This window comes from Alexandromys fortis, unplaced genomic scaffold (assembly GCF_014885135.2).
Source record: "Alexandromys fortis isolate MF-2015 unplaced genomic scaffold, M_Fortis_MF-2015_v1.1 scaffold_6, whole genome shotgun sequence".
Classification (NCBI taxonomy): domain Eukaryota; kingdom Metazoa; phylum Chordata; class Mammalia; order Rodentia; family Cricetidae; genus Alexandromys; species Alexandromys fortis.
The window spans coordinates 13,204,104-13,227,906 of record NW_026067902.1 but is presented as its reverse complement, the minus strand read 5'-3'; the positions used below and the strand labels follow the sequence as shown (position 1 = coordinate 13,227,906).

Here is a 23,803-nt window from a genome sequence, read left to right as displayed (position 1 = left end):
CCTCCCCCAATCAAGTCCCCCTCACTTGTCAGCCCAAAGAGCAATCAGGGTTCTCTGCCCTGTGGGAAGTCCAAGGACTACCCTCCTCCATCCAGGTCTCGTAAGGCGAGCATCCAAACTGCCTAGGCTCCCACAAAGCCAATACGTGCAGTAAGCTCAAAAACCCATTGCCATTGTTCTTGAGGTCTCAGTAGCCCTCATTGTCCGCTCATAGCAAATTTTAAAGTATTTTAATTAAAATACAATTATATCACTTCCCCTCCTTTCTTGCCCCCTTCTAGCCCCTCTCATATCCCTCCCTCTAAGCCCCCCATCTCTCTTCTACTCCCAGATCCTTTTATTTGACTGAATACATGCATAGACATTATATAACTAGCACCTGCCTAGTCCATCAGGCGACTGGAATTGTGACGATGCAGAGTGTCCTGTCTGCTCACGACCTGGGCACTGGCCTCCTCGTCTCCCTGTATTAGCTTGGCTTAGTTTACTGACCTGTGTGGGTCTCAGTCTCCTCCTCTGTGATATGTGGATTATAGTTCTGACATTTGGAAATTAAACAAGATGGCATGTATAGTGTCTGCCCTTAAAAGACATTTGACACTTGTTAGCCTCCTTCCCCTTCTGCATGTGAGTCTTCCTGTCTACCCAGTTATCAAGAAAGCCTCATTGCACAGGACATTGCTTGGAGGGTGCTTGTCCTTCCTCCTTCCTCTTCCTTTCCTTGCATGCCTTTCTGTACTGAGGGATGAGCCAGGGACTTAGGCTTATGCTCTATCACCATATAGAGCCTCCACATTCTCTCATCATTTTTTTTTTTCTTTAAAAAGTTTATGCTGAGACAGGGTCTCACTAAGTTGCCCAAGCTGGCCTTGAACTCACTCTTAGGGTCATCACAGTAATCCTGTGGCTTGGAAGACATTATTTTTCTCTTCAGATCTTGACTTTTCAGTATTTTTGGCTCAACCTCCAGAGTATCTGGGATTTCAGACCTGTGCCATCAGGAGGGGCTGTTCAAATCAACGTGGACCAGTTCAGCAGGTCTGGGATGGACCCGAGGGTCTGCACGTCTGACTAGTTCTCCAGTGCTGAGGCTGCACCCGAAGAGCTCCTGAGTGATGGAGCGGGCTAGACTCTTCCTTCTGTTGTATCTCAGCCATGGTAATGGTAGTGCCTCTGCTACACGCACTCACACACCCAGGGACATCATTTGGGGAAATAATTGGGACTGTATATTATCATATACCAACAAGACCCTCTCTATGCAGTAAGACTGGGATAGTTGGTCTGTGGATAGACATTGCCTCAGGATCTTCATGGGCCTACAAACTGTCCCACATAAAATCTGTGCCTTGCCTCCTTCTGATGACCTCGTTTTCAGATCTGGGTCTCTCCACAGTGCATGCGTCCTGCTGGCCAACAGCTCAGGAAAGTATCTCCCCTCGCATCAGTTCTGGATGCTCCGAGGTTTCCTCTGTCCTCACAAAACACCTTGGGTGGACACTCAGAGCTGCCCATCCCAACTGGAACCTCCTCTAGGTTCCTTAGCTTGGGCTCTCCCCACTGAGTGCGGGTGCAGTGACATCCTCACTGGTTCTAGAGTGATGGTTCTAGACTTCAGCAGGTTTTTAGACTTACTTTTGTGAAACATCCTTTGTGTTTGTTTCCAGATTCTAATTGCTCAATGTTTGATCTCCTTGTTCCATTTCCTCTATTACATGTAGAAAATTTCAGCCTTGACTGTCAAGATCAGTTTTACCTGCCATGCTCACTTTGGGAATTAGCTATCATTATCCTCAGAAAAAGTTTCATGTAGTTAAAAAAAGAAAGAAAGGAAGGAAGGAAGAAAGAAAGAAGCAGATATAAGTTTTCTCTTTATTAGAGATGTGAAGACTTAGCAGTCACATCTTTGTAAAAGAAATTTGTGCAGCTTCTGGGTACTGTTGTTTCCTGTGGTGCGCCTTGATGGTCTCCAGATTGGAACACAGCAGTGAGCCATGCTGTAAAACACCCTGGGATCACAGCATGAATAGGTACTTCTCAGGGGGTTGCCATTTTGGGGAAGTGCTTGGTCCCCATAAGAACCCAGTGTTTTGAAGGGTAGGGAAGGCCTGCAAGAAGTGAGCACTGCAGATGCTTTTGAGGTGAGGGAGAGGCAGGGGGAGCCCTTTAGATTTCTACCTGCCTTCCTCTCCCTCCCAACATTCCTGACAGTCTTAGGGAAGCAGAGGACATGCTGGTACCTTCCTTCAGGGAGCCCTCTCAGGGGACTGCAGAGTTAAGGCAGGTGCTGAGCCCACTGAAGCAAAGGTAGAAGCTGCCTAGCACAGTAGAGTTCTGTCTTCTTTGGAAGATCTGCAGATGAGAGCAGTGTTGCTGGCTCCTGGAGGGCAGACTCTGGCCTTCTCCTCTACCCACAGCTTTGCAGAACATCCGTAGTCCAATTGTTGTCCCTAAGGATGAGGGAGATTAGCTGAAAGGAACCCTGGCTCTCAAGTGCATAGCTGCAAGAGCTAGGAAAATGTGAAGGGAGAGAGAGAGTGAGCCCCATTAGGCTCAAGCTTTGCTGGTTTTGCTGGAGGGTTTCAGGCTGTGTACTAGTAGCGTAGAGGAATCAGGAGCATTCAGATGCCTCGACCATGACAGAAATGTGAGCTTGCCCTTTCCTGCACAGCACTGGCCCCTGAGTTCACTCACTTTCCCCTGGGTTGACTCCAGAATGCTCATTTTCCCCAAACATGCCTGTTAACATGCTTTTTGTGGCTTCTTAATTCTGTGAAGTCTACTGAAGTCATACACAATTTCAGAAGTTGGAAGCACCAATATAGTGCCTGTGTGAGTAGCTGTGGTTGATTAATTCTTGGCATATGTGTGGTGACTCTGTTTCCAGAATCTTATAGACAGAAAGTGCTTGGGCGGATCCCACATGACCCTGAGTTAGGACCTGGTTCCCAGTGGCCCTCCTGGATGACTCCTTGAGCTCAGGTTATAGTCTCTGGCTTGGGCTGTGGGCTTGACTAATTTTGTTTGCTCTCTGACTTATGCACATGTTTTCCTTATGTCAGTTTTGAGTTTCTGTTAGCCTTTGCTTCTAGGTTCTTTATGTCTTTTACTCATCTAGGACTTGCCTCCCCACCTACCCATCCTCCACCCCCTGCCCCCTGTTTAGTACTGGGACCTCACAGCTAGGACTACTGATGAAACCAGCAAGTGGGTGGGTCCGCTGTTGAATTTTCCATGCAGGCAGGCTTTGTTTACTGCATGGGAGGACTCTCTGCTCTGCAGTTGGACAGAGATAGCTCGAGTGGGGCCCCACTTTGCTGGTCTCTTGATGGTTCATTATTCTTTATTGCTGTGGAGATTTCCAGAATCTTTAAAATTCTCTATTTCCATTAACATCTTGAAGGCATCCTGTATTTGATTTCATCTTTAGCTATCTTCTTGTGGAAATCAAATGATTCTTCATTTGCAAAAAAAAAATAATAATCCACACTTGTCAACCCTGGTATGCTGCATTAGAGCACTGTGATCCTGTGTTGTTTGAAGTCAAGTCTTAGGGTCATCACAGTAATCCTGTGGCTTGGAAGACATTATTTTTCTCTTCAATATAAATGGGAGGTGATATAGCCTGGTAATCAGGAATATGGATGCTGGAGCTAGATAAATGAATTTGTGTTTTAGCTTTAATAACTTCCAGTTTAATATTATCCAACAAATGACCCAGTCTCCTCATCTGCAAAATGGAGAGGCATCTGTTTTATGGGACTCTGAGAAGTGAGTAATTGAGGTAAAGTCACTGGAGCAGTATTTAGCATACAGTAAGTGCTCAGTAAATCTTCTGTTACTAACACTATTGTTACTGTTAATAGCAGATGAGAGGTAAAACCTGGAAACAGTGAAGCATCTCACCTAAGTTCACACAGCTGGTTGGAAGGAGAATTCTGGCTTAGCCATGGTTAGGAAGCTTCTGCTATTGGATTCTTCTCACTGTATATTTTTTTCCATGTACCCCAAGGTTCTGTCAATGAGATCAATCTTTATCTTTCAATTCGTTCCTTCATTTTCTTCACTCTTTCTCATTTTCTTTGTTTCTCACACTGGAAACTGTTGGGCGTTGTCTGCTTGCTTTGAATTTGTCAGACACAGTGGTGGCAAGGTTTGTGATGACCCTTTCCCTGTGGGTAGGTGCTCCGTGACACGGTGCCACTCTGAATTCTGTTTACACACACACAACAACATCTTATAACTACTAAAGTATACAATGGTGTACTTTAAGAGCTTTAAATGTTTATTTAGTGTGTGTGTGTGCGTGAGTCTGTGTGTGTGTGTGTGTGTGTGTGTGTGTGTGTGTGTGAGAGAGAGAGAGAGAGAGAGAGAGAGAGAGAGAGAGAGAGAGAGAAGAAAACTTGTAGGAGTCAGTTCTCTCCTTCTACCCTGTAGGTCCCAGGGATCAAACTCAAGTCTTCAGGCTTGGTGACAAGTGCCTTTATTGGGGACCATCTTGGCAACCCACTTTAAGAGCTTTATAAACAAGTAATTAATACTTCTCACTGCTCTAATGTTTCTCCTCGTAAAACAGAGAATATTAACATTTTGGTGACGCCCATTTGTCTTTTCACATTCCCTGACAGCAGGCGGAACAATGGTTACATTAGCCTTATTTGGGGGGAACCACTCAAGTGTGAAGTGAACTTGGACTTCAGGGTCAGATGGATGAACCTCAGGTTCCGGCTTCTCCTATCTAGCATGAGTCACTGGCTTTCGCCGCCCTCTGTACCACAGGGTTGGTGAAGGTGTGTGGTTGATTCCTCACTCACAGTCTGCACACAGCTTTCACTCAGCGATGGTGGGTATTGCTGCACTGGGAAAGCTGGCTTTACCCCAAGGTCACAGCTAGGTTGGCAGCCAGACTCTTGCTTGCTCACAGATTGCCGTATGCAGTGCTTTGTCTGGGCACGTCGTTTCTTTGCATTTTAAGTACAAGTGTTTTGCCCTTTTGGTCACCAATTTATTTTTAATGTGTCTATTATGGACAGGCCCCTGGCTGTTGTGCCATCAGGTCATGTGCACCGCCTTTGGTGCCAAAGTCCCATGTTTGCCTCATGTCACAAGGCAAAGCTAGCGTTATTGAAGCCGCATGACCAAGGAGAGGCGTGAATGACACTTGCAGAAGCTGTCGACGGCATCTGGGCAGCTCTTCTCAGGAAGGGAAGCAGCAGCAGTTTATGGAGTTAGCCCACACCTGGCAGTATGAAAGGCCATGACACTGGGGAAACACCACAGCGTCTCTCTCACAGACTAAGTTTTTTAGGGAAAAGAGAGGAAGTGGAAACACGATACAGTTAAGGACCAGTGATAAGTACCCTGTCCAGGATGGCCTGCTTAAGTGGGCATTGGGATGGGTACTGCATGGACCCCCATAGTCTGCTGGAGAGAGACAAGAAAATCCACGTAAAGCATTGCTCAAAATAAACTAGAAGTAGGGAGAACAGAGAGGAATTCTGTGGCTTGTATAAATTTGGGGGTGCTGAGTTGTTGAAACAGAGATGGAAGAGTCCCGAGGAGGGGTGAATGCCAGACAGTCAGGAAGAACAGGGTTTGTTCCTCATTTCTGGACTGAGGGTTTGTGGGGGACACTGGGAGAACAGGTAGAGGGGGAGCAGAGAGCTAAGAACCTGTACACCACGTCGAGAAGATGTAGGCAGGCAAGTGGGCAAGAGAAGACTGTAGTATACCAGTGTTTGCCGTGATCCTTCTGAACGTCTAATAGATGAGATGAGAAATAAAGCCCCAAATTCAACCTCAGGAATAGCCATGTGGGTAACTAGATGACCCTATCAGAGTTTCAGGGTCTGGGAGAAATAGGACACTAGAATGGGGACAGTATTTCAGGAAGCCTCCATGATGACAGAAAATCTGAGTGGCCAGCTTGCTCATATATGCAGTCAATGACCTGGATACTGAGTGGCCATAGGATTTGTATAGTAGGCAGGAAGTGGCACCGGGTTGTATAAATACGTGAGATGGTCAAGAAGACACCTCTACTTAAAAACAATGATAGACAATCCAGTTTGACGTTCAGTTGGGTTGCAATTTTAGAAGACTTTGGATGCAAGATGAAGACTTTGAATTTAGCATATTAATCAATAAGAAGCAACTAGTGGTCCTTTAATATTTTTAGTATGGGTCAGGACTATGCCCTTTCATCCAGCTTTCTTCATCATGATTGTACCTAGAGTGAGAGGTTCTATTCTTGCACTTAATAGACATGTCAAGAGGTAGCATTACTTCCGGCTTGAAAACCTTGGACCTGCTTTGGCTTTGGAGACACTGGAATAGTCACCGTGTCTCCAGACAAAGGCAAAGGAATTAGTGCCAGAGGAGAGAAGTGGTGTCAACAGACAGATGAGGAGAGCTGCTTGCTCTGCAGAGTCTTTTAGGGATCTGAACACCAGCACGCATGTTCTGTTCTCATTCTAGACCCATTGTGGAGCTGTTGCTTGATCTTGCTAAGCTTTCCTAGAGATGCTGTGCAGAATACATTGCTCTACACAGTTGCTATGTAACTGAGCAGAGTTGGAACTGGAATTCAAACCTATTTGACATATCTGGCATGAAAACTAGGCTACAAGTATATCACAGTACAAACGACTGTTTGGTTTTCCAGGTGGAACTTGCAGAAATCTGTGCCAAGAGTGAGCGTTACATAGGCACTGAAGGAGGAGGCATGGACCAGTCCATATCATTTCTTGCAGAAGAAGGAACTGTAAGTAGCATTGAACCATTTGGAAATTTTGACTTGGGAAAATATCTCTGGCAGGGAAGGCCTGCAGCCTGCAGCATGCTTGGTTATGGGAAGCCTGGTCTTTCAGGCTCTACTGGAGAACACTGCCCAGCTGTTTCGTGAGTCAGGGCTGATGGTAGTGAACGCACCCTATTTCATATTGAGTTCCTCTACCTTAAGCATCCGGAATCACCCCTCAAACTTATTTTTCTCATGTGTCTAGATCCCCCCTCTCCCCATATCTCATTACTAAGATGAGGTTTCTCAATTCTCTCCTTGGGACCTCCTTTCCTGACCTTGCATGAAATCACTTCATCTTGTGGTGTTTCATAATCTCACGTTGGCTTTAAACCCAAATGTTAGTTCTCTTACCACATATATGCACAGCCCCTCTTTTTGTAAATTACTCTTTGGTGTCATTTTTCTCTGTCAACATTTTTGGGGCTTTGGCGGTGGGAGGAAGAATGTTGATGGTGGGCCAGGAATAAATTCTTCGGTTAAATACCACTTCCTCTTGGCTATCAGCTCCTTCAGGCAAGGCAGAGGTTTGGGTTTTTGCCTGTGAACTGCCCATTACCGAAATAGAAGCAGGCATCTTTTTAAGATCTGTCTTAGTTTTGCATGAGATTCCTTCAAGTTTGGCTGTTTTCCAAGAACACCTGGATCCTTCTACTAAGAATATGTTTTTGTTGATTCTTCTAAGTCAAAGACATGAGGTAGGAGAAAAGTCTTTTTTAACACTAAAATTATACTTGAGGTGTTTTGGCTGTGAACTGGCAAGCAGATGTGGTAGCGGGAGTTCTGCTGTTGGTGTAAGGTTGGTGCAGGGTCTGAAGAGAGCCCTCTTTCTCTGGACTTGCAAAGCGCAGTTACCACCTGACCCCCAGTTTCTGCCTCCAGCTTAGCCTCTCACTCTCCAGCTGTGATCTTTGGCCAGATATCAGCGCCTAAAGCTGATATCCATTCCCACCGATGTGTTTGTTTCTGCCCCACAGGACAGAAACTCTTCCTTCTTTCTGACGTCTTCAAGCGTTCTCTAGGACTCAGTCTACATTTCCCTTTTCAGAGACTACACTAAGTTGTCTGAGCAGTCCTTCCATTAAGAGAGGGTAAGACCCTGAGCTTCACAGTGCTACCGCTGTGACTCACGTGGAAACGTAATCTCGTGGCTTCTGAAGCAACTGTGCACTCCTGGGGGGCAGCGGCAGCCCCTGCCCTGTTCACTGTTGTGTCTCCAGCACCTAGCGCAGTGCCTGGCTATCAGTAAATGATGCTGTAGAAGACTTTCTTAAGATAAAATAAACGCACGAAAGCTTGAATGCTCTTCTGAATCCTAATCTTCTCTTCCAACAGGCCAAGTTAATAGAGTTTAGTCCTCTGAGAGCAACTGACGTGAAACTCCCCAGTGGGGCAGTCTTTGTGATTGCCAACAGCTGCGTGGAAATGAACAAGGCGGCCACTTCCCATTTCAACCTCAGGGTGATGGAGTGTCGGCTGGCTGCAAAGGTATGAATGTGGCAAACCAGCAAACCTTGCCGTGTGCCTGTCCTCTCCTGCTTATCCTCTGTTGGCGTGTAGTTTCCCGCACACTTTGGGTCCAGAGCAATCGGATTCCAAACAGGTAAACCAACAGAGACATCTTCTATTCTTGACTCGCTCTTTAGAACCTGAACTAAGTTCCCAGCTGCATCTTCTGGGGTGACTGTGGGGAACAGAGGACAGCGGCTGTTTGTGAAGCACAAGCTGGGATAGAAGCAGACACTTCTTTAAGATCAAATTCGTGTGTTTGTTCCAGAGGTGGAGAAAGACAGTTGGGAAAATGGCAACAGCTGATCTTATTTTCCCGACAGGGATCTTGGAGGCCTTGCTCCTCCCCTCATCCCATAGGACACTTCATTTTTGCATTAGGACATTGTCAATAGCTCAAAATACAGATGTGATGATAACCCGTGAGCTCAGAGGAAGATTTCTTCATACGTCTGCTGGGGAAATACCTACCAGGAGGGAGGCAAGACTGGTCTCTGTTGCATGTGTAGAACCTTTGGCAGTCAAGCCCTAAATTTATTAAGGAAGTGTTTATTAAGTCACCATTGGACAGTGTGCAGCAGGCATAGCAAGGGGTTCAGGACATCAGAGCAGAGAGAGTAGAGTTAAAATTCAGATGCAAATAGGAAGCAGGTAGCATGTAATCAGGTGGCGAGCAATGAGATACGCTAAAGCATGGCAAAGACGTGACCCATAACAGGTACTCAGAATGGAGACCAGGAACTTGCAAGAACCAGGCTGGACTCTGGGTCAGGATTCCTCTGCACCTCCTTCTACTCTTCTTCTATTGATCTTGTCCCATTCACTCTGCAAGCCCCGTCTCTGTGTTGATGAGTTCCTGTGAGCATCTTCTGTGCAGGCCGTCTCACTTCAGTTCCCAAAGTGTATTCTTGGTCAGAATCTCTATTTGAAAGGATTCTAGACCTCTCAAGTCAGCATGTCCACACTGAGCTCAGTCTCCCCCGTACCCCTGGAAGCCTTTCATTCTTCTGGCAGTCAGTTTGGCATTCTCTTCTGTCCTGTTCCTTAAATCTCCCTTTGTCTTCCTCCCCCTCATTCTGTATTTAATGGGATGAAAGTTTAGAAATTTAAGCCTGACCAAGCATCCCCCTGTTTACCACTTCCTCAGAGTTTCCCATTGCTTTAGCAGAGAGTGGAAAAACCTTCCTGTACCAATCTGAGTTGAGCTGCCAGTAGTCAGGAAGGAACTGTCAGGCAGTGGAGGAATTCACTTTTAATCCTCACAGGAGAAATAGCTTTGGGATATAATGCAAGAAGGAAGTGGTTGAGGCAGTGCTACAGTACCACCCCAGCATAGAACTCTTGGCTGGGGTGAGGGTGGGGCTGGGCTTCCTCCATTTAGGAAATTGTTCAGTTAGGGTGTGTTTCTTTGTGTGCACTGTCCTGACCTGTTATTCGTGCCGTGTGAAGGAGGGCAGTCCAGGTTGGCCGGGTACCTCACCTGCTGCCCATGCAATTTCTGCCATGCAAATAAGGGAAGCACTGGCTGCTCATGGTTCAGTCCTGGCCCAAGGTTTAGGCCGCAAGCCTCCCGGCTGAAGTTCTATGGTGCTAGGCTACAACATTCCAAGACTGGCAGTGTGAGATTCCTGAGCCATGTTAGTGAAAATTCTCTAGTGGGAAACAGCCCCATTTTCCAATCACGTATTAATTGCCCTCCTCTCACACTTCCATCACAGTGAGGCCCAAGGCTGGTGTATCTTACCTCAGCATCTCCCAGCATCCCTTGCAATCACTACCGCACAGTTACCACTCTCATTTCTGGGGACTTCCAACATTTCCAGGATAGTTTTTTCTTAGACCCCTTTGAAATATTTCTAAGTAACCCTCAAAGAAGCCTTCTTGACTTCTTATTTCTAAGCTAAGTAGAGATCCCTCTACAGTTTGTAGCACTTACATTTGTTAGGTATGTAGAGGGATCCCTACACTTGTAAAATATCGTCAAGTGGAGAGAAATAATTGGGCCATAGTCATCCCTTCCTTCGAGAGATTTCGTCCTTGGCTCATGCCAACCTTAACGGAGAAGTTAACAAGATGAGGTAGTTCATTTCTGAGGAAAAACTGAATGAATGAACAGACATGTTACACAAATGCCTGTTTTCGGAAAACACTGCTGACTTGCAGTCAGCCATTGCCTGTGGCTCTTAAGGCTTTCTGCCCTCTTTTCTGAAGTAATCCCTGAGCCTTGGGAGGAGGGGTGTGATACAGACGTCCCATGTAGGTCCGAGTGCTCAGAAGGCTCTTATTCTCTGCACCTTGACCAGTTGAAGGTCTCTAGATTGGTAAGCATGAACTGCTGCTGTTAGTCTACTAAACGTGTGTAGTAGAGAACTACATTGTTGTTAAGTCCTAATGGTTAGCACTGTAGCATAGATTCATGCCCCCCTCCACTCACATCCCAACCTTCTGTTTGACTCCACTTTCTAAGGCTACAAACTTGGGTGAGTACAGCTACAATGATTTAGGAAAATTTTTTTTTCTTCCTGAAAAATTTGGGGGTTGAACTTTTTTTAAAATAAATATTTAGATCTTTAAATTTGGAATCTCCTCATTGACATAATTGTTAAAGTTACATAGGGAAATGTTTTAATACTAAGCGTCATAGCATCTTATCGGCACACACATGTGGCAGAAGTAGTGCTTGTTCAGTGGCCACTTTCCGCTGGGACACATTTCCTCTTTGGGAGGTGGAGCACTTCAGCGTTATCCTTGAGGGCTTACTCATTTGTTTTTTTTATCGTGAGGTTGATGAGTAAGTGTTGTCTTCCCAAGGAGACTCCAAACATATACAACGCTATTCTCAGGGTTTTAGCACGGAATTCAAGCCCCTCTGCCAGAGCCACAGTGACCTGAAACACGGGAGATGCATGTGATGGGTTCATGCCATGACCTCAGTCTTCCAGAGACACCGGAAGGGTCCAAGGAGCTGTGTCTTGGAAGCTTTATTGAAAGTTCCGGACCCTTTGGGTAATGTCTTCAGAGAACTGACTAGAAGAGGGGGCATGTCTTTGGTAGCTAAAGCTTTTAATCAAATTCAGAACCTCCTATTTTTGAGGGTGTTTTCTGAAGAACTTGCTATATATCCTAGGCTGGCTTAGAACTGGTCTAGAATGGCCTCAAATTTACCATCCTTTATCCTACATCTCCTGAGTGTTGGGATTACAAGCATGTGCCATCACACCCAGTTGAAATATGATTGGAATTGAACTGTATAGCTCCATATGTGTTTAAACGTACTTTGTCATTGAAATTGACAACTGAATCTGACAATATGATACACATTGCTCCAAGGTGATATAGATAAAACACATTTTAAAAACCAAATTTGCTTATAAATTAGACTTTATTCAGTTAAAGGCAGACACAGTTCCTTTCTTTCAATTAACTTTGAGACTTTCATGCCATGTATTTTGATAGTAACCACGCTCCCCTACTCTTTTCAGGTATACCCTACCCTTAACCAGCCATATTTGTGCCCCCCCCCCCCCCGCTCCGTTTTTAATTATTGCCAGGTGGTTGTGGCACACGCCTTTAATCCCAGCACTTGAGAGGCATAGGCAGGCGGATCTCTGTGAGTATGAGGCCAGATGGATCTCTTTGAGTTTGAGGGCAGCCTAGTCTACAAGAGCTAGTTCCAGGACAGGCTTCAAAGAAACATAGAGAAACCCTGTCTCAGAAAACAAAAACAAACAAAAAACAAACATCCACCCCCCCCAAATTATTTCTGTTCTGCCTGCATGTATGCCTGCAGGCCAGAAGAGGGCACCAGATCTCATTAGAGATGGTTGTGAGCTACCATGTGGTTGCTGGCAATTGAATTTAGGGCCTCTGGAAGAAAAGCCTGTGTTCTTAAACTCTGAGCCATCTCTCCGGCCACTCACCTTTTTTATTTTTAAAATAAGCCATGGAGTTCATGATGGGTGTGGAGGTATATACCTTAATCCTAGCATTGGGGAAGCAGAGGGACAGCCTGGTCTACATAGTAAGTTCCAGGCCAGCCATTGTGACATTGTAAGCCCCTGCCTCAAAAAACAAACCAAAGTGAACCAAATGAAACAACAACAAAAGAACTTCACATCCAAAACCCACCAACTAAACCAACAAGTCCAATTATTCTTGGATGTGTGGCCATGCGCTGGGGAGCGTGGTTGAACTTCCAGGATCCATGCCCTTAAATCTGACTTAAAGGAAACTGACTCTTTATTTCCTGTCAGCTATCAGTTGCCCATAGTTCTTGGCTAGGGCTGGGACGTCAAGTCCACCTCCCCGCTTCATGCTGAGATTTCGTCTGACTGGAACTTGCACAGGTTTTGTTTGCTGTCACAACTGCTGCGAGTTCATGTGCTCAATTACTCTATTGTGTATGGGAAACAGTTTCCTTTTAGCCTCACACTGCTTCTGGCTCTTAGAATCTTTCCACCCTTCTTTCTCCGTGAGTATTGGGAGGAAGGAATAGGATATGATGTCCCATTTATGCTGAGAATTTTATAGTCTCTTATTCTCTGCAATTTGACTAATCCTGGGTCTCTATTGCTTCTACTACAAAAAGAAGTATTCTCTTTTCTTTTTTTAAACTCCACATCTTTTTTTTTAATGAGCTATACATTTTTCTACGTTCCCTTCCCTTCCTCCCCCTTCCCCTTCTGCTCTCTCCCTTGACCCCTATGCTCCCAATTTATTCAGGAGATTTTGTCTTTTTCTCCTTCCTATATAAATCCATGTATGTCTCTCTTAGGGTCTCTTGGTTGTCTAGTTGTTTGGGATTGTGGACTGAAGGCTGGTTTTTCTTTGCTTTATTTCTAGAAGCCACTGATGAATAAATGCATATTATATTTGTCTTTCTGGGTCTGGATTACTTCACTCAATATGTTTTTTTTAGATCCATCCATTTGCCTGCAAATTTCAAGATATCATTATTTTTTACTGCTGTATAGTACTCCATTGTATAAATGTACCATGTTATCTTTATCCATTCTTCAGTTGAGGGGCATCTAGGTTGTTTCCAGGTTCTGAATATTACAAATCATGCTGCTATGAACATAGTTGAGTACATGTTCTTGTGGTATAATTGAATATCCTTTGGGTATATAGCCAACAGTGGTATTGCTGTGTCTTGAAGTAGATTGTTTCCTAATTTTCTGAGAAATCGCCATACTAATTTCCAAAGTGGCTGTACATCCCACCAGCAATGGATGAGTGTTCTCCTTACCCAACATCCTTTCCAGCATAAGCTGCCATCAGTGTTTTTGTTCTTGGCCATTCTGACAGGTGTTAAGATGGAATCTCAGAGTTGTTTTGATTTGCATTTCTCTGATGGCTAAGATGTCTTTCAATCATTTGAGATTTTTCTGTTAAAAGTTCTCTGTTTAGGTATGTACCCCATTTTTTAAAATTGGATTATTTGTTCTTTTGATGACCAGTTTTTTGAGTTCTTTGTATATTTTGGAGATCAGTCCTCTGTTTGATGTGGGGTTGGTGAAGATCTTTTCCCAATCTGTCGATTGACATTTTGTCTTGTTGACCATGTCCTTTGCTTTACAGAAGCTTCTCAGTTTCAGGAGGTCCCATTTATTAATTGTTTCTCTCAGTGTCTGTGCTATTTGGGTTATATTTAGGAAGTGGTTTACTGTGCCAACACATTCAAGTGTACTTCCCATTTTCTCTTCTGTGAGGTTCAGTGTGGTTGGTTTTATGTTGAGGTCTTTAATCCATTTGGACTTGAGTTTTGTGCATGGCAATAGATATGGATCTATTTGCATTCTCCTACATACTGATATCCAGTGATGCCAGCACCATTTGTTGAATATGCTTTCTTTTTTTCCATTTTATATTTTTAGCTTGAAAGAAGCATTTTCTGGTGTGTGTTGAGAGATGCAGTAATTTGTAAACATAATAATAAATAATTAGGAATTGGCTTAATACTATATCTACTCAGCAGACAATAGTAATAGATCTCTCGTAGGACCTATGACTGCTTAGCCTCAGGTTCTTGAGCCCAGTAATTATTTCAAGTATGTGTTTCATCTTATAGAGTGAGCCTTAAATCCAGTCAAAAGTGACTGGTTACTCCTGTGATATTGATTCCACTATTGCACCAGTGGACATGTGACTAGGCCAGTTGTAGCTCGCTACTGTGGGAGAAAGTAATCATCAGTCCTACCCAACTCTGAACCCTGAGGCCCACAGTCCATTTTTAAAGGGGAACTGTAACAAGGTAATATAACATCCATTTAAAATTAAAAATTGGTTTGTTTTAAAAAATGCAGGAGAATTGAGATATCATTTGCCTTCACTCTAGCTTTTCAAATTTCTGAGAAATAACGAATTAATCTTTAATCCTAGTTATCTGTTGCATAGAATCCAGATGCCTCTCCATAGGGAAAATGAACATCCTGTTTTTTTCTCTTACACAAACGCATGTCATGTGGCAAACAAGGTTGATAACATTCAGGGATATGGCTGCCCTGCAGGACAGCTCCCTTATCTTTCATGTCTCCTATAATTCATGTTTCATATCAGTTTTCATTCAAGAAGACGGCTGATTCCTGTCTCCATTCTTCAGTTTCATTGGAAAGGGGATGACATGCATTTCATATGGAATGATAGAATTCTGGAGTCACACTTGGTTTCAGTTGTAAGGAGATGAATTTCTTGGACAACACTCAACATCCAGTGTTGGCTGTGGTAGGGCAGGTCTTTAGAAGATGCTTCCACAATAATGCACCACTTCCCCTTGCTGTGCTGTTGTTCAACACAGCATTTTTAAGCATCTTAATCATCCAGTTCCAGGGGATCCAATGTCTACGGCCACATAATTAAAAAATAATAATAAATATTTAGAAAGATGTGTGTGTGTGTGTGTGTGTGCGCGCGCGCGCGCGCGCACACCTGTGTATTGGACTGTGTGGATGTGAATGCAGGTGCTTATCGCGACCAGAAGAGGGCACTGGATTCCACATCAGGCGCTACAGGTGGTTGTGAGCTGCTTGATGTGGGTGGGAACTTCACTCATGTCTTTGCAGGAAAACCATGTGCTCTTAACACTGAGCCACCTCTCTAACCCCAGCTCACTTAACTTCTGACCAGATATAAGAAACATGAACTGGGGATAAACCAGCTAGTCAATAAGCAGTGCCGGCAACACCGGACATCCATTCGTGGAAGAGTCGCACCTCGCACAAAGATCAGTTCAAGCTCGAATAAAAACCCTAATTTAAAACCAGTATGCTGGAACTGGTAAGGGAAATGCTTCTGAACGTAGGATGTAGGCAGAAGATTTTGAGATGGAATCCCAAATAACACAGGAATTTGTTTCTCCAAATTGACAAATGGGATTATGGAAATTAAAATGCTTCTTCACAGCAAAAGAAAAAAACAAACAGTGAACAGAAAGCCTGCAGGATGGGAGAAAGTTTAGCGAGCCATACTTCAGAAAGTAGAGAAACATCAAAAATAAAGAACTAAAAGGGAAAAAAAAGCAAAGAGAGAGAGAGAGAGAGAGAGAAAAGCCCTTGCCAATAACTAAGTGGGTCAGTGAACTGAACAGACAGTTCTCAAGTAAAGTACGAATAGCCAATAAATGTCTTTTTAAATGTTCAACATCTTTAGAAAATTCAAATAAAAACTACTTTGCTTACCCCACCCCAGTCAGACTGGCTATCATTAAGAAATGACAGGTGGAGGCAGGCAACGACGGCTGCCGCCAAGACTGGAGGGGACCAGCGCGGCAGCAGAGGTCGCAGGCGGCAGGGACCAGCGCGCAACACTGAGAGCAGATCGCCCCACTACAATTAAATCAAAGAGGTAGGCCTTTGGTTGGCGAGGGCCCTGGCAAACGGGGAGCCGGGACCGGTTCCGGAAAACCCTTCTTAGGGGTGAGAGGGTTCTTGGCCCCCAGCAGGAGCCAGGAAACAGAGCGAGGGCAATTAGTAAGAGAAGCCTCTGGCCAGCAGAGAAACCTGATCTGATTTTAAAAGACCAATTAGATAGCATTGAAAGGAGGAGATGGGCAGGCGCCAAGGCAGAACATCACCCATTAATCAGAAAAACAACATGAAAACACCAGATCCCAAAGATCTTACAACAGAAAGATTTGAACACCCTAACACAGAAGAAGTGGAAAAAATTGACTTTATGAAAGCAATAGAATCCCTTAAAAAATATGTAATAAACACCCTTATAGAAATGGATGAGAAGAATAACAAAAAGTTCGAAGAATTAAGTAAATATGTACATGAGACCCTGGGAAACCAAGAAAAAACGATCAAACAGGTAATGGAAACAGTGCAAGAATTGAAAACTGAAAGGGAAGCAAGGAAGAGAACACAAAGGGAAGAACAGCTGGATATGGAAAATCTAGGCCAACGAGCAGAGTCTACAGAAACAAGCATAATCAATAGACTACAAGAGATAGAAGAAAGAATCTCAGATGCTGAGGACACCATAGAGAAAATAAATGCACTGATCAAAGAAAACAGCAAAGCCAACAAATTCTCATCACAAAACATTCAAGAAATATGGGACACAATAAAAAGACCAAACCTAAGAATTATAGGAATAGAAGAAGGAGAAGAATCACAGCTCGAAGGCCCAGAAAATATTTTTAACAAAATTATGGAAGAAAACTTTCCCAACATAAAGAAAGTTATCCCCTTGAATATTCAAGAAGCATACAGAACACCAAACAGACTGGATCAAAGAAAAACTTCCCCTCGCCATATAATAATCAAAACACAAAATAGACAGGTTAAAGAAAGAATATTAAGAGCTGCAAAGGAAAAAGGCCAAGTAACCTATAAAGGTAAACCGATCAGAATTACACCTGACTTCTCTATGGAAACCATGAAAGCCAGAAGGTCCTGGATAGAGGTACTTCAAAAGCTAAGAGACCATGGATGCAAACCCAAACTTCTGTACCCTGCCAAGCTAGTGTTCACTATCAATGGAGAAAACAAGACATTCCAGGATAAGAACAAATTTAAACAATACGTAGCCACAAATCCAGCTCTACAGAAAGTAATAGAAGGAAAATCGCAACCCAAGGAATCCAACAATGCCAACACTGACTACAATAACTCAGGCATCTAGTGAACCTTCACCAGCACAACTCAAAGAAGGGACACACACACAAACTCTACTACCAAAAAAACAATAAGAATAACCGGAGTAAACAACAATTGGTCATTAATATCACTTAATATTAATGGTCTCAATTCACCTATAAAAAGGCACAGGCTAAGAGATTGGATACGAAAACAGGATCCAACATTCTGCTGTTTGCAAGAAACACATCTCAACCACAAAGACAGGCATCTACTCAGAGTAAAAGGTTGGGAAAAGGTCTTTCAAGCAAATGGTCCTAAGAAAAAAGCAGGTGTGGCCGTGCTAATTTCCAACAAAACGGACTTCAAACTAAAATCAATCAGAAGAGATCGAGAAGGACACTTTATACTCATAACAGGAACAATTCATCAGGATGACATCTCAATTCTGAATATCTATGCCCCTAATATAAAAGCACCCACTTATATAAAAGAAATATTACTAGAACTCAAGGCAGACATCAAACCACACACACTAATAGTAGGAGACTTCAACACACCTCTCTCTCCAATGGACAGGTCAATCAGACAGAAACCTAATAGAGAATTAAGAGAATTACTGGAGGTAATGAAACAAATGGACTTAACAGACATCTATAGAACACTCCACCCAAATAGGAAAGAATATACCTTCTTCTCTGCAGCTCATGGAACCTTCTCAAAAATTGACCATATACTCGGAAACAAAGGAAGCCTCCACAGATACAAAAGAATATCAGTGTCCACCTGTGTCTTATCAGATCACCACGGATTAAAGTTAGAAGGCAACAACAATGCTGCCCCCAGAAAGCCGACAAACTCATGGAAACTGAACAATCAACTACTGAACCACACCTGGGTGAAGGAAGAAATTAAGAAGGAAATTAAAGTCTTCCTTGAATTTAATGAAAATAAAGAGACAACATACTCAAACCTATGGGACACGATGAAAGCAGTGCTAAGAGGAAAGTTCATAGCACTAAGTGCCCACTTAAAGAAAACGGAGAAAGCATACATTGGGGACTTAACAGCACACCTGAAAGCTTTAGAAAAAAAAGAAGCAGATGTGCCCAGAAGGAGTAGAAGACTGGAAATAATCAAACTGAGGGCAGAAATCAACAAAATAGAAACACAGAAAACAGTCCAAAGAATCAATGAAACAAAAAGTTGGTTCTTGGAGAAAATCAACAAGATAGACAAACCCCTATCCAAACTAATTAAACAACAGAGGGAGAACACGCAAATAAATAAGATCAGAAATGAAAAGGGGGACATAACCACAGACACAGAGGAAATTCAGAGAATCATTAGATCTTACTACAGGAGCCTGTATGCCACAAAACTGGAAAATACAAAAGAAATGGACATCTTTTTAGATAAGTACCATATACCAAAGCTAAACCAAGACCAGGTGAAAGATCTAAATAGACCTGTTAGTCGCGAAGAACTTGAAGCAGTTATCAAAAATCTGCCCTCTAAAAAAAGCCCAGGACCAGATGGTTTCAATGCAGAATTCTACCAGAACTTCCAAGAAGAGCTAATACCTATTCTCCTTAATGTATTTCACAGTATAGAAACAGAAAAGTCATTGCCAAATTCCTTTTATGAAGCTACAGTTACCCTGATACCAAAACCACACAAAGACCCAACCAAGAAAGAGAACTACAGGCCTATCTCACTCATGAATATCGACGCAAAAATTCTTAATAAAATACTGGCAAACCGAATTCAAGAACACATTAGAAAAATTATCCATTATGATCAAGTAGGCTTCATCCCAGAGATGCAGGGCTGGTTCAACATACGCAAATCTATCAATGTAATCCACCATATAAATAAAATGAAAGAAAAAAACCATATGATCATTTCATTAGATGCTGAAAAAGCATTCGACAAAATCCAACACCCCTTTATGATAAAGGTATTGGAGAGACTAGGGATACAAGGGTCATACCTAAATATAATAAAAGCTATTTACAGCAAACCGACAGCTAACATTAAATTAAACGGAGAAAAACTCAAAGCCATCCCACTAAAATCAGGAACAAGACAAGGATGTCCACTCTCTCCATACCTCTTCAATATAGTGCTTGAAGTTCTAGCAATAGCAATAAGACAACATAAGGGGATCAAAGGGATTCGTATTGGAAAGGAAGAAGTTAAGCTTTCGTTATTTGCAGATGATATGATAGTATACATAAGCGACCCCAAAAACTCTACCAAAGAACTCCTACAGCTGATAAACACCTTCAGTAATGTGGCAGGATACAAGATCAACTCGAAAAAATCAGTTGCCTTCCTATACAGTAAGGATAAGGAAACAGAGAGGGAAATCAGAGAAGCATCACCTTTCATGATAGCCACAAAGAGCATAAAATATCTTGGGGTAACCCTGACCAAGGAAGTGAAAGATCTATATGACAAGAACTTTAAGACTTTGAAGAACGAAATAGAAGAAGACACCAGAAAATGGAAGGATCTCCCTTGCTCTTGGATTGGGAGGATCAACATAGTAAAAATGGCAATTCTTCCAAAAGCAATATATAGATTCAATGCAATCCCCATCAAAATCCCATCAAAATTCTTCACAGATCTGGAGAAGACAATAATCAACTTTATATGGAAAAATAAAAAACCCAGGATAGCCAAAACAATCTTATACAATAAAGGAACGTCTGGAGGCATTACCATCCCTGACTTCAAACTCTATTACAGAGCTACAGTATTAAAAACAGCTTGGTATTGGCATAAAAACAGAGAAGTCGACCAATGGAACCGTATAGAAGACCCTGACTTTAATCCACAAACCTATGAGCACCTGATTTTCGATAAAGGAGCTAAAACTATACAATGGAAAAAAGAGAGCATCTTCAACAAATTGTGCTGGCAAAACTGGATTTCAATCTGTACAAAAATGAAAATAGATCCATGTCTGTCACCATGCACAAAACTCAAGTCCAAGTGGATTAAAGACCTCAATATCAGTCTGAACACACTGAACCTGATAGGAGAGAAAGTGGGAACTACACTACAACAAGTGGGCACAGGAGACCGCTTCCTACGTATAACATCAGCAGCACAGACAGTAAGGGCCTCATTGAATAAATGGGACCTCATGAGACTGAGAAGCTTCTGTAAAGCAAAGGACACTGTCGCTAAGACAGAAAGGCAACCCACTGACTGGGAGAAGATCTTCACCAACCCCGCAACTGACAAAGGTCTGATCTCCAAAATATATAAAGAACTTAAGAAACTAGACTGTAAAAGGCTAATCAACCCAATTATAAAATGGGGCACTGAGCTGAACAGAGATCTCTCAACAGAAGAAGTTCAAATGGCCAAAAGACACCTAAGGTCATGCTCAACTTCCTTAGCGATCAGGGAAATGCAAATCAAGACAACTTTAAGATACCATCTTACACCTGTCAGAATGGCTAAAATCAAAAACACCAATGATAGCCTATGCTGGAGAGGTTGTGGAGAAAGGGGTACACTTATCCATTGCTGGTGGGAATGCAAACTTGTACAACCACTCTGGAAAGCAGTGTGGCGGTTTCTCAGAAAATTTGGGATCAACCTACCCATGGACCCAGCAATACCACTCTTGGGAATATACCCAAGAGAGGCCTTATCATGCAACAAAAATATATGCTCTACTATGTTCATAGCAGCATTGTTTGTAATAGCCAGAACCTGGAAACAACCTAGATGCCCCTCAATTGAAGAATGGATGAAGAAAGTATGGAATATATACATATTAGAGTACTACTCAGCAGTAAAAAACAAGGACTTCTTGAAGTTTGCAGGCAAATGGATGGAAATAGAAAACACTATCCTGAGTGAGGTAAGCCAGACCCAAAAAGAGGAACATGGGATGTACTCACTCATATTTGGTTTCTAGCCATAAATAAAGGACATTGAGCCTATAATTCGGGTTCTTAGAGAAGCTAAATAAGAAGGAGAACCCAAAGAAAAACATATAGGCATCCTCCTGAATATTAACCTTCATCAGGCGATGAAAGGAGACAGAGACAGAGACCCACATTGGAGCACCGGACTGAAATCTCAAGGTCCAAATCAGGAGCAGAAGGAGAGCGAACATGAGCAAGGAACTCAGGACCGCGAGGGGTGCACCCACACACTGAGACAATGGAGATGCTCTATCGGGAACTCACCAAGGCCAGCTGACCTGGGTCTGAAAAAGCCTGGGTTAAAACCGGTCTCACTGAACATAGCGGACAATGAGGACTACTGAGACATCAAGAACAATGGCAATGGGTCTTTGATCCTACTGCATGTAGTGGCTTTGTGGGAGCCTAGGCAGTTTGGATGCTCACCTTACGAGACCTGGACGGAGGAGGGTTTTCCTCGGACTTCCCACAGGACGGAGAGCCCTGATTGCTCTTTGGGCTGACGAGGGAGGGGGAATGGATTGGGGGAGGGGGGGGAAAGGGGAGGCGGAGGTGGGGAAGAGACTGAAATATTTAATAAATAAATAAATAAATAAAGGAAAAAAAAAAAGAAATGACAGGTGCTTGCAACAGTGTGGGGAAAGAGGAAACCTTCTTCACTCTTGGTGGGTGGGTGTAAACTGGTGCGGCCACCGTGGAGCACCTGCACATCCGTCTTTATTGTTGCTCTACTCACAATGGCAAAGAAGTGGAACTGGCTTAGATGTCCTTCAGTAGATGGGTGGGTAATGAAACTGTGTTGGTACATATGCACAGTGAATTTATTTATCCATAAAGAAAATTGAAGTCATGAAATTTTCAAGGAAATGGATAGAATCCAGTCTCACAAAGACACACACTGCATGTTCGCTTTCTTGTACAAATAATAGCTTCTAAATGTTAAGTATGTGCATTTACGTGGGAGTACATGTAGGGAGAATCCAGGGGACTAGAGAGGGACCCATGAGACAGGAAAGGAGAGGCTTTAGGGAAGAGGGGAAAGGGTCAGCAGAACACATGGATATGAGAGAAGGGGACCACTGGAGACTGGAGGGTGACGGAGCACATGGATATATGAGAAGGGGACCACTGGAGACCGGAGGGTGTAGCGGGGGCAGGGTTGAAAGCTGGGTCAAAGAACAGGTGTGATTTCTTCTGAACTGAACATGCACATTTTTTTGGGTCATTATTCTTTGATACTATACTTATATGGCATTTGTATTGTATTAGATATTATAAAGTAAAACAAAACAAAATGAAAAGCCCTGCTGTTTCAAATACTATAAGAATTTTCTCTCATACCCTGTGGGAAAAAGAAAGGTGAAAGTCTTCATCACAGGGGAGGGTGTTCTCTAACCCCATGTCTGTGACTGTTAGAGTCTAAGCTTCTGGAAAAGGGCATGAGGAGACCACACGCAGGGGTGTGGCTTAGGGACACAAGCTGAAGGTCTGTTAAACATGGCTTACAGTATGGGCTCCCTCTTCCATTGTTGGCAACACATGAATGAATTTCATTTTTATTTGGAAATGGTTTCATTAAATAAGGAAGTAGACTCTCAGGTAAAAAATGGCAATGATGCTTATTTAGCCTGGACGGACCTACTTTCAGCGTCAGTGGAGAATGAGTAACCAGGAGAGTCTGGAAAATGACACACAAGACAGAAATCCACAGAGCTGTTGAGATGGCCAGCACACACTCCCCTCATGTCTCGCCTTTCTAAAATACCCTTATGAATCTGAGTTTGTTCCATACCAGTTATCACGGGGAAGTGCAGCTAACTCGTGAGGGTGATTTTTATTCATTTCGCTTTAGTATCGACAGCACCTCCTGCTCTCAGTTTTTCCCCTCTCTTTCTCACCATCAACTTTTAAAAATAATTGATTTAGATTCATTAAAAGTTAGAGTCTTGTAGAGCATTTGAACTAAAATTGAAAACATTCATAGGAAACTCAATAGAGATTTATAACTATTGCTTGCGTAAATGAATGCTTTTAAGTGAAGCACATTTTTATGTTTTTAAATTAACAAAGTGACCAGGAATCTTTAGTGGGCACAAAATTCTTCATATTTTATACATATTTCATGCCCTAAACTTTTCCAGAAATTTTGTACGCCTGTTATATTGACGGATAAAATATGTGACGCCAATAGTCGGCGTTATGAGAAGTCACATTGGGAGGGGAAGTTCTAGTGTTGCTTTCTACACATCCCTAACCCTTGTGGCAACATGGGAAGCAGCAAAGTAGAGCGTTTTCATGACTCTTCAAGAAAAGTGAGTCTTTGGAGGGCCTGACTGGCTGGGAGCCATCACTTACCCACACTCTTCAGCCCCTGTCACTCTGTGGTCAGTATGGAACTAGCTCTTTGGCTGGTGGTAGGATGTGCAGAGAATTTGGCACAATGTTCTCAGGGCTTTGACAATTTC

At 43.1% G+C, this 23,803-nt stretch overlaps 1 protein-coding gene across 6 annotated transcripts in view; it reads left to right on the top strand.

The window, feature by feature from the left end:
- The window catches only part of Galk2 (galactokinase 2), a 118,065-nt gene that overhangs the window by 60,300 nt on the left and 33,962 nt on the right, over positions 1 to 23,803 (top strand). For all 6 annotated transcript variants that reach the window (XM_050133006.1, XM_050133015.1, XM_050133007.1 and 3 more), the window contains 2 exons: positions 6,665 to 6,763; positions 8,135 to 8,287. In XM_050133006.1, coding sequence (XP_049988963.1) covers positions 6,665 to 6,763; positions 8,135 to 8,287 — 252 coding nt within the window. The remainder of the gene's footprint in view (positions 1 to 6,664; positions 6,764 to 8,134; positions 8,288 to 23,803) is intronic.